At 33.4% G+C, this 12,147-nt stretch overlaps 1 protein-coding gene across 1 annotated transcript in view; it reads left to right on the plus strand.

Annotated features, from left to right (window-relative positions):
* LOC306637702 (uncharacterized protein) overlaps window positions 1–12,147 on the plus strand; it is a gene marked incomplete at its 3' end in the record, with an annotated part of 156,839 nt that overhangs the window by 29,869 nt on the left and 114,823 nt on the right. Inside the window, exons 2-3 of the mRNA XM_079100455.1 lie at window positions 2,096–2,222; window positions 9,623–11,019. Coding sequence (XP_078956581.1) covers window positions 2,149–2,222; window positions 9,623–11,019 — 1,471 coding nt within the window. The 5' untranslated portion in view covers window positions 2,096–2,148. The remainder of the gene's footprint in view (window positions 1–2,095; window positions 2,223–9,622; window positions 11,020–12,147) is intronic.

A 12,147-nucleotide genomic window follows, 5' to 3' on the forward strand; every position in this document is an offset into this window, starting at 1 on the left:
CTCAAAAGAAAATGGAGCAGAATAGAGGACACAGAGATAAACTCCACATAAATATACTAGACTCATATTAGACAAAGTTGTTAAAAGTAAGCACTGAAGAAAAGATAGCATTTGCAACAAACAGTGCTGGGAAAACTGGAAATTTATATGTAATAGAATGAAAGGTAATCCTTATTTCTCACCTCCACAAAAGTCAACACTAAATAGATCAAAGATCTAGAAATCTTACCAGAAACACAGCACCTTCTAGAAGAGCAGTTAGGCCCAGAACTCCAACACATTGGTACAGAAAATGATTTCCTAAACAAGACTCTGAAGTTTAAAATAATAGTAAAAATAAATTAGGTGGAATCAGACTAAATACCTTCATAGCAAAAGGAAAATGAAGACAGAACCTACAGAATTGGAGAAGAATTTTCCTACCTGCATATGTTGTCATTTTCTAGGTTTCAAAAAGCTTAACACACACATGTCAAAAAAAAAAAAAAAATTCGATAAAGGGGCAAAGGAATTGAACAGATCACTCTTAAAGAGTAAATAGAAATGATCAACAAATATTTGAAAAAACGTTCAACATCTCTAGATATTAGAGAAATACAAATTAAAACTGCCCTGAGATTCCATCTCAGTCCAGTCAATATGGCAAGTATCAACAATAAAATTAATGCCTGTTCATGAAGATGTGGGGAAAATAGAATGCTCACACATTGTTGGTGGGACTGCAAGTTGTGCTACCCCTCTGGAAAGCTATAAGGATATTCTTCAACGAATGATCACACCTTAAACCCAGTGAATCCAAGCCTCAATATTTACCCAAAGGACATTAAAATCAGCATACTAGAGTGAAGCAGTTAAATTAATATTTATAGCAGCACAATTTAAAATATCTAGGTTATGAAACCAACCTAAGTGCTCTCCAACAAATGAATGGATAAAGAAACAGGGGCGTATATACATAATGTATTTTATTCAACGATAAAAAAAGGATGACTTCATGACCTTTGCCAGTAAATGGATAAATTTGGAGAGTATTATACTAAGTGAAATAAACCAATTCCTGTATCCAAAGATTGAATTTTTTGCTGATATGTGAAATCTAAACCACATGAAGTGTATGAGGGTAAGAAAAGACATAAGATTAAACAATGGTGAAAAAAGGAGGAGGGGAAGAGGAATAGGAAACAGAATGAATCTGACATAGTTTCCTGTCCGTACATATAAAAATACCTGAGTTCCACCATGGTGCCCTCCCACAAGACAATTGTTATGTGATTAGAATAAGATATTTCCAATGTTTGTGTAAGTTCTTGAAAATGGTTTCTACTGTCATGTAGAACTAAGAAGAACCAATAAAGTTAAGTAAAAAAATGACAATTGTTTGAAGAGTTAGATGATTATCCTGTTATAAACATAATACAATGTATACATGTATCAAAACTTCATTGCATAAATTCATGTAATTTTTATTTAATATATTAAAATAAGTTTAAATTTGAAAAAAAGTACAAAATATCCAAATGGGATTGCTGTTATTTGATATTTTAATAACATACATAAATACCATAAAATATTTGAACTCAAATTTACTAGTAAATGTTTCCTTTAAGTAGTCAACCTCATTGACATTCAAAAGTTTCTCTAATCCTACTGGTCCTGGAATAACTAGAGAAATTGCTACATTTTCAGAAAACTGGTCCATTGCATAACTGTTGAATCACATTTTTCATTTCAGTAAATCTCTGGTTCATGGTTGTGTAATTATATCTGAGGATTCCCTTTATTAATTACCATAACTTTCTTATATGAAGGATATGTACAATTTAGTTTATGATATATAAAATTACAAAATGTATATTTTTATGTTGATGTCTGAGTTTTATATCTTATTTCATAAAAGTGAAATTATCATACTCCTTTTGGACTTATGTCTGTTTTTCTTCAGAGGTATATTAGAATATCACTGTGTATAAAAGTATATTCATAAATAAAGTCATCAACCTCCATGGGAGTCTACTCTCATTGCAACTTCTGTTAAATTAAAAACTCTCTGAATGATCAAGTATTCAGTGTACTATTTATTTACCTCTTATTTCAGGATCTGTTGACATTCAGGGATGTGGCCATTGATTTCACTGAAGAGGAGTGGGCATGCCTTCAGCCAGCTCAACAAAACTTATATCGAGATGTAATGTTCGAGAATTACAAAAACTTGGTCTTCCTGAGTAAGCATAACTCCCCTTCATAATTTTTAATTAATTATGATTATTTAATTTTCTTCACTTGCAGAATACTTCTGGGAACTTCTGTATAAGAATGTGTTTCAGATTTGTGTTTTCAAGAAATAAAAGGACATTTTTTGGTACAGATAAAATGTTAAAGACATTCCTTTTCATCTTTAATCTCTCCCTTTCTTGGGAGGTTATATATCTTTCACTTTAGAAAAGTGGTACTGACAGTAACTCAGTGATATAAAATATTGTGGCCTGACATAGCAGAAGACACAGTTGAGAGATCCAAAGATCAAGGAGGAATTCAAACTTCAACATGTTATGGAGAAGTTACCTAGCAGAAAAGATGTTTCAGAAGCTTAGATTGATTTCTCCTGTGGTGAGTGAACATGTACTGCCCTATATTTATCAAGTTTTCAAATTTTTAAAAATCTTCTGTTTGTCTCCAGTGATGTCCCAGTTCATTTAAATTAACCAACCAAACTCCCCTTTGCCAGTGAGTGTCAGCATGATCTAAAAGATCTTCTGAGGGACTGGGAGATAGCTCAGTCAGTAGAGTGCTTGCCTTAGAAGCACAAGGCCATGGGTTCCATCCCCAGCACCAAAAAAAAAAAAAAAAAGGATCTTCTGTTATTTGTGGGTCACCATGTGGTATGTGCACATTTTTGGAGAATTCTAGGTCAAACCGTTGCAAAAAATTAATATCCTAAATCTCTTTAACATTATTTATATATTTATTCATTAAAATTACCTTATATATGCTTTTTATAAATACTTGTAAAGGATTTTCCGTGAAAGTCAAGATTCACAATAAATAATCTTTTTTTGGTCCATAGTGATAGTTGCAATTTGTAGTTACATAAAACTGTTTGTAAATAATACATATACAAATTATATATATATTATATATATATAATGTTGGTTCTATATATATGTTATATATAAATGTTGGTTAAATTTTCCTTTCCCCTTTTCTTTCATTTTATAGGGTAGGTTTTATGTTGTAGAATAGGTTTTCTCCCTTCACATATTAGTGTTTTATTTTTGGCTATATTTTATGAATATATGACAATTTCTATTACTTCAGGAGTTTGTACAATATTGAAATTAATATATGCATGATTTTTGTTTCTATTGCCAAAGTTTTATGTGCTTTACCTTGTTTCTATAAATATTACACCTTTTGAACTGAGTTTTATATTTTATTTATTTATTTTTATCCTGCCTATGTACATAGTAACGTATATTTTCCATAGTTAATGTAATAGGGATAGAATTCAGGGGGACTCTATTAATGTGCTACACCCCAACCCCTTTCTATGTCATGAATTTATTGAGGATGGTCTTGAGATTATAAATTTCCTGCCTCAGAATTACACTAACAATTCTGGATTATATGCATGCTCTTTATCTATATATTCACGAATTTGTTCTTATTTATAGGATAAAGACCATAGCATTTTAAATTTAACTTTCAAACATTTTACAGTTGTTTTTATTTTTGTTTTTGAAATTTTAATTGTGATCAAAATCAAAAAACAATGCTTTATCTTCCTAACATATCACATATACCGTTCAGCAATGTTAATTCAAATTGTGATGTAATATATCTGTAGAAGATTTACGTCTCAAAAGTCAATAAATCAATTGCCATGTAAACAAACACTCATTTTTGTCTTCTCTTATCAATAATGTCCTTCTCATTTCTGTTTAGAAAGATTTTTTGTATATTTGTTTTTTGGTGTCTTATACAAGTAGAGATCTGCTATATTTTTCTGTGTGGTAGTGACATATTTCAGTTATCACAATGTACTGAGAATTTATCCTGATTATAGGTTTTGTAAAAATGTATTACATTTTTAACTTGAAAAATATTATGTAGTTTCTGTATTCCAAATTCCTCCATTCACTCATTTCAAGGGATATTTGGTATGCTTCCCCATGGTAGCTCTGTTGAATAATACCATAACAAACATTGGTGTTCAAATGTCTTATTTGCTATATATGCAAGAACTCGTTAAAGTCAGAATTCACTATGTCCTTCTGTCTTAATTGATGTCACTATTGCCAATCGAATATTGTAGTGTTTAATGTTTTTAAATCATGAAACCAACTTTCTCCCAATTTTGTTTCTATTTTGAATATTTTTGATATATCCATAAAACTGAGAGTCTATAAAATTTCTAGAATAAGTTGTTTTCTGTCACTGCAAAAAATAACAGAGATTTACATGGAATCTCCAGATTAAAGACAAAGGTCTTTTACTTTAATCTTTCCATTCTGGAAAATGATGATATTCAACCCTCTTCAATCAGTTGCCACATATGTGTGGATTTTTGAATATCCTTTCCACTTTTTGATTTTTAACTTTATTCTATTATGATCACAAAATTTTAATATTTACTTACTTATTAACCTTTAGTCTTTTCCTTTCCTATTAGTTGATTCAGTTTAATATTTCATATGCTATTGAGAACAATTAGTATATGTCAAATATGTTTAAATTATTTTCAAAGTCTTCTGTTTTTTGATTACCATTTTGTTTGACTTCCTTTACAGCACATATGGATTGATTTCCCCTAGTATTAAAGTGTTGCTTTCTATTTCATTAGTTTGTCAATCTTAACTTTTTATTTTTTGGAAGTTTGATGTGAGTTGAAACTATATTCTTATTACAGTATTCTAGGGAAAGCTCTTTTTTATCTTCATATAATATTCTCCTTTGCCTCTTTTCAAAGCCTTTTTGTTAAATTTAAAATATATTTTATCTCATGTAACTTCTTTTTTTAAACTCTTTCCTATATCATAATTTGGCCATGCAAGCTTTCTTTTGGCCACATTTTTATGTAATGCTTTTCTAATCTTTTGCTTTCATTCTACATGTTTTCTTAGATATAGAGTTCCAAGTTGATTGCATATGTTTGTGTTTCTTTTAGATTTATTATTTTCCTGTTTTAAATTTTAAGTTGTTCTTTTCATACATAAAGTATAAAGTTGTACTTGGAGTATAACTTCACCCATGTTTGGGGTTTTATGCAATGTGGAGTTACACTGCTCATGTGTTCATATGTGAACATAGAAAAGTTATGTCTATTGCCTTTTTAATACTCATATCCATTTTCTTCCTTTAATTCCACTTTATCTAATCCAATTAAATTTTACTCTATACTCCCCCACATTATTGTGTGTTAGCCTCACATATCAGAGAGAACATACAGACTTATGAGTTGATATTTTACTAACTCTACATTTAACATTCACCAGGACTTCTAAACATCTAGACAGACTAGAGGTTTCAATTAAAACTCAGTTTGTCCACTGTGTACATTCACTCTTAAAGGAAGTGCACATATTTAACAATAGTTCTAAATTAAAGATATCTTTAAAATATGAGCATTCTTGTCCTTAACCAACCCAGTGTGCTATAATGCTCCAATTTTAAGAAGAAAATCCTTCCTAAAATTTTTAACACAACATACAAAATTTTGTTCACTGATTCTACTTTTGTCATACAATGGACACCTCTTTAACATCTAAAAAAGGTACATGTAGACTAGGACTCATTTGTCCTTTATATACACTATATAAAGAGCAATATAAAACAAAGCCCATACACGTAGTAACAGTTGTTACTTTTGCCTCATTGTAAGCACACTGCCATGGTGCTCCACAGAACCAGCATAAATGCTTATTACTCAACAGGGATCTTGGTTATTATCCTCCATAAAACATTTCATAGAATTTTAAAAATTAATTTAGTAAATGTTTTTATATTTTACTGCTTCTATTCTTAAAATTAGTGTATCTAAAATGTTGATATTTCTAAAAAAAACACTTTCAAATATATGTACAGGAATGAGGAGTAAAATGCACACACCAAGAAATGGTCATAATATGGTGAATGTCTTTTATCCACAACCAGTCTGGCCCAGGATCCACCCTTCTCATGCTCAGAGTCTTCTGCATGTCCTCCTACCCCTGAACAAATGTGGAGATGTCACTGCTAGAGGTGGTCTAATTCCTTTCAAAGTCACTCCCAGAGGGCATTTCTGACTTTTTAAAAAATATGGGTATTTACGTAACATTGTATTCTAGCTGCAACATATATCAGTAACCTCTTATAGGTTGGCGGCAAGTTGACAGCAGCTTTTTTACAATACATACGCAGGCCTTCTACAAATGCCGAGTAAATCTTCTGAAGTGGTTGGGCCTTTCCAATAGATCATACAGTTTGTAAACCTGCAGTTTCTCTCTTTGGTAGAACAAACCACAACTGTCCAGAGGTGTGCACTCTTCCACCCGTCATGCTCCACATCCTCTCTCACCTTCTGTGATGGCTAAGATTCTTGTTTGCCTTCTCAGGACAAGGTGTCACTGAGTGGAGCCTGCACACAGTGCACACGGAGGGCCCCAGTCTGTGCTGATTGGACAAACTTTATGTCATCATCTGCCCCCTGCTGGACTCAGCACTTTCGGTTGGCCACAGTTATTCTTGAAATTCCATGCCCCCACCACCCAATGGTACCATTTTTTCAGTGCAAGCTTTGGCTAGGATGGACAGTATTGGGCCAGGAGTCGTGACAGCCAAGGTCTGGGTCAGAAAGGTCAACACGACTGTCAGGTCATGCAGGCACAGCTCCCAAAGCTTCACTGCCTAGGCCACCCTTGGGCAGTCACAGTGGGAGTTCTGGGACCTGCAGGCAGAGGCTCACCTTTCCCGGGGACCTGCATCTTACCCGCAGCCTGGGGCTGGAGACCACGGAAGCTCCTAGAGCAGGTCATGCTCCATTTCTTGCCACTCTTTCTCTGCCAGAACTAAGATGGCAGTTCCTTCTTTTAGATTCAATTTTTTTGATTTGTTTTATAATACTGCATTAATAATCAAATACGATTTGAAAAATGAAGAACTCACTACTCGTATTTCATAAGTTGCTTTCTATATTTCTTAATTTTTTCCCCCTAATTTTCTCATTGGTTTAACATATGGTTCATTGCTTTTCATAGTGGCATGCTTTGATTTCTCTCACACTTCCCTTTACATATTTTTATTGTCACTTCCCTTTATATATTATACAGGTTTTTAATTTTTCACAGGATCTCACGAAGTTGCTAAGACTGGCTTTGAGGTCCTCTTTATCATCCTCCCCTATGTTGGTAGTATTACAGATTTACACACCATTCCTGCCTCAGACAATTTTTCTTAAGGATGTCTTCACATACTGAATTTCTCCTTTTTTGTATTAACAATTTTTCTTTGAATTTGACTCACCAAACTTCCGTGGAATCATTATTCAGCATTCTTTGGGTAGTTCATAACTCTCACTTATCTAATGTTCCATTCCTAATATTTTGGGTCATTACTTTAATTTAGACCCAATTTCCTTTTCCTTTATGTGCTGCACTTTTTAAAATTGATTTGTCCATTAAAAAAAACAGTCAAGAGTAGATTATAGAGTCATTTGGGAAAACAGTGTGGAAGATTTCAAATAAATAAGAAAAGTCATGTTCAGTTTCAAACTACGTATTTGAAATGTCAGCTAATTGTGAGGCCATGCAAAAGGATTTCAAGTTTGAGACAAGTCACAGGGATTTAGAAACAATGTGTCCCAAACAAGTTTAAAATGACTTTTGTTATAGTTCTGTGTTATAGCACCCTTGGGCTTAATCCTAAGCATCAGATTTAAAAAAAAAAAAAGTAGAATGGCATCACGATCCAGAAATATCAGTCTAAATATATATCCATAGGAAATTAAAACCAAATGTTGAAAACATAGCCTCAGTATTGTGTTCAGTGCAAAAAACATGGCTATCAATATTCAATTCAATTTATAAAATAAACCTATGTGCCCACCAATGATTGTATGATTAAAAACATGGCATTTATATGCTATTAGTATTTTGCTATAAAACAAAATATATTGACATTTAAAGTGATATAGGATTAATATGCAGGACTTTGAGTTATGTGTAATACAGTAGATACAAAAAAGGCAGTTGCAGGAGCATTTGATTCACATGTGAAAGAAATTCAGAGTGTAATTGTGGTCACCAGGTACTGTGGTTTTGAAGTGTTTTTATATTGTTACTCAGAGTCTACAGATTATTATTTCAGTGGGCAAAATGTGATCAAGAATTTTGCTGTACCACATGGTGACTGTTAGGTAATATGTTCTTGATAAATACTAATGGAATAAATGTAATGTTTGTAAGCACAAAACTGATAATTATACAAAATAATACTTGTAATTACTAATATTACATGTCATTTCATGTTGTATAAATACATTACAATACAATGATATAATTAGTAAATATACAAAATTAAATTTGTCAATACAAAATCAACAAATAACACAAATATCAAAAAAATTTTATTAGTCTTGGTTTCCATGTGTTGGCTTCATCCAAGTAATATTGACATAGGCTCTGCAAGGCTTTTAATGCCTCTTGAACTTGTTTTATTTTTTTATTTTTTTGCATAATCTTCTAGACATGTATATGTTTTTCTAATTAAAATTTTTAAAAATATTTTTTCTTAAGATTCCCTACCCTCTTTAAACTTGTTGAATATCCCTTGTTTTAGCATTCAAAAGCTACCTTTTACTTTCAGATCTCTGTGTCTTGGGAGACAGAAACCAGTTTTCACACAGTCTTCAAATAAGTCAGAAATGTTTGTGTATGTTTTATATTTCGTTTATTTTACTGAGAGTGGTGTTAGCTTATAGATTTTTTTCCTAATTGCCCAATGACATTTAAGAGAGGAGGAAATGCTATGGTAGATAAAACATTAGATTCCTTTTTCTACTATATTGGTATTCCTGGTAATGTTCTCATCTTGGATGCAGTGCTTTCTACAATAATTTGGGTAATTTTAACAGCATAATTGTGTAGGTGCATTTTATGTAGCATGTTTCTGTAGTAATGATGGCTGTGGATTTACTAATCTGCTACATTCTGATCTGATATTGTTAACATTGCTATAATTTTCTATTATGCATGTAAAATATATTTATCCAAGGCTACTAAGTAATTTTCGTAAAATTTTCATTCATTTCAGCAATGACATGTCAAGATACCCAAGAATTTTCACCAGACCAGGGCATAAGACATATATTTCAAAAACTGACTAATGGAAAATATGGAAATTGTGACCTTGATAGTTCTCAACAGAGGACATTATGGAAAACTTTAAGTGAGAGTGAACATCACAAATCACATTATCAGAAAGCAGACCTAGTTCACTGGCAGAGAATTCATACTGGAGAGAAGCCCTACAAATGTATAGCATATGACAAAAGTTTTAATGAAAAATTACACCTTATTTGTCATCAGAGTGTTCTTATGGGAGAGAAACCCTATCAATGTAAAGAATGTGGCAAAAATTTTAATTGCAGGTCCCACCTTACTCAACACCAGAGAATTCATATTGGGGAGAAGCTGTGCCAATTTAAAGAATGTGACAAAATTTTTAATGCAAAATCAAGCCTTAGTCACCATCTAAGAATTAATTCGGCAGAGAAGCCTTACAAATGTACAGAATGCAACAGAGGTTTTCATAAAAAATCATACCTTACTCAACACCAGATAATTCATACTGGAGAGAAACCCTACCACTGTACAACATGCAACAAACCTTTTCATAAAAAATCAAACCTTATTTGCCATCAGAAAATTCATACTGGAGAGAAGCCATACAAATGTAAAGAATGTGGCAAAGATTTTAATGCTAACTCAAGCCTTGTTCACCACCAGAGAATTCATACTGAAGAGAAGCCTTACAAATGTGTAGTATGCAACAAAGGTTTTAATGAAAAATCATTCCTGATTCGCCATCAGAGAATTCATAGTGGAGAGAAGCCCTATAAGTGTACAATATGCAACAAACCTTTCTGTAGAAAATCAAACCTCATTTGCCATCAGATAATTCATAATGGAGAGAAGCACTACCAATGTAAAGAATGTGGCAAAGCTTTTAATTGGAGGTCAAGCCTCACTCAACACGAGAGAATTCATACTGGAGAGAAGCCATACAAATGTAAAGAATGTGGCAAAGCTTTTATTGCAAAATCAAGCCTTACTCAGCACCAGAGAATTCATACTGGAGAGAAGCCCTATGAATGTAAAGAATGTGGCAAAACTTTTAATAAAAAATCAAGCCTTATTTGCCATCAGAGGATTCACACGGGAGAGAAACCCAACAAATGTAAAGAATGTGGCAAAGCTTTTAATCGGAGGGCAAGCCTCACTCAACACGAGAGAATTCATACTGGAGAAAAGCCATACAAATGTAAAGGATGTGGCAAAGCTTTTAATTCAAAATCAAGCCTTATTGACCACCAGAGAATTCACACTGGAGAGAAGCCGTATGAATGTAAAGAATGTGGCAAAGCTTTTAATCAGAGTTCACACCTTACTCAACATCAGAGAATTCATACTGGAGAGAAGCCATACAAATGTAAAGAATGTGGCAAAGATTTTAATGCTAAATCAAACCTTGTTCACCACCAGAGAATTCATACTGGAGAGAACCCCAACCAATGTAGAGAATGTGGCAAAGCTTTTAATCAGAAATCACGTCTTATTCGCCATCAGAGAATTCATAGTGAAGGGAAGCCCTGTGAACATAAAGAACATAGCAAAGCTTTTATTCCAAAATCAAGACTTACTCACCACCAGGGAATTCCTAGTGAAGAGAAGCCCTGTGAATGTAAAGAATGTGGCAAAACTTTTAATAAAAAAACAAGCCTTATTCACCATCACAGGATTCACACGGGAGAGAAACCCAACAAATGTAAAGAATGTGGCAAAGCTTTTAATAAAAAATCAAGCCTTATTTGCCATCAGAGGATTCACACGGGAGAGAAACCCAACAAATGTAAAGAATGTGGCAAAGCTTTTAATCGGCGGTCAAGCCTCACTCAACACGAGAGAATTCATACTGGAGAAAAGCCATACAAATGTAAAGGATGTGGCAAAGCTTTTAATTCAAAATCAAGCCTTATTGACCACCAGAGAATTCATACTGGAGAGAAGCCGTATGGATGTAAAGAATGTGGCAAAGCTTTTAATCAGAGTTCACACCTTACTCAACACCAGAGAATTCATACTGGAGAGAAGCCATACAAATGTAAAGAATGTGGCAAAGATTTTAGTGCTAAATCAAGCCTTGTTCACCACCAGAGAATTCATACTGGAGAGAAGCCCTATGAATGTAAAGAATGTGGCAAAGCTTTTAATCAGAAATCACGCCTTATTCACCATCAGAGAATTCATAGTGAAGGGAAGCCCTGTGAACATAAAGAATGTGGCAAAGCTTTTATCGCAAAATCAAGACTTACTCACCACCAGGGAATTCCTAGTGAAGAGAAGCCCTGTGAATGTAAAGAATGTGGCAAAACTTTTAAGCAGAAATCAAGCCTTATTTGCCATCAGAGGATTCACACGGGAGAGAAACCCAACAAATGTAAAGAATGTGGTAAAGCTTTTAATCGGCGGTCAAGCCTCACTCAACATGAGAGAATTCATACTGGAGAAAAGCCATACAAATGTAAAGGATGTGGCAAAGCTTTTCGTTCAAAATCAAACCTTATTGACCACCAGAGAATTCATACTGGAGAGAAGCCGTATGAATGTAAAGAATGTGGCAAAGCTTTTAATCAGAGTTCACACCTTACTCAACACCAGAGAATTCATACTGGAGAGAAGCCCTATTAATGTAAAGAATGTGGCCAAACTTTTAATCTGAAATCAAGCCTTATTTGCCATCAGAGAATTCATACTGGAGAGAAACCGTACCAATGTAAAGAATGTGGCAAAGCTTTTAAGCGGACGCCATGCCTTGCTCAACACCAGAGAATTCATACTGGAGAAAAGCCATACAAATGCAAATAATGTGGCAAAGTTTTTAATGCACAATCAA

The sequence above is a fragment of the Sciurus vulgaris genome (assembly GCF_902686455.1).
Source record: "Sciurus vulgaris genome assembly, chromosome: 10".
In the NCBI taxonomy this organism is placed as follows: domain Eukaryota; kingdom Metazoa; phylum Chordata; class Mammalia; order Rodentia; family Sciuridae; genus Sciurus; species Sciurus vulgaris.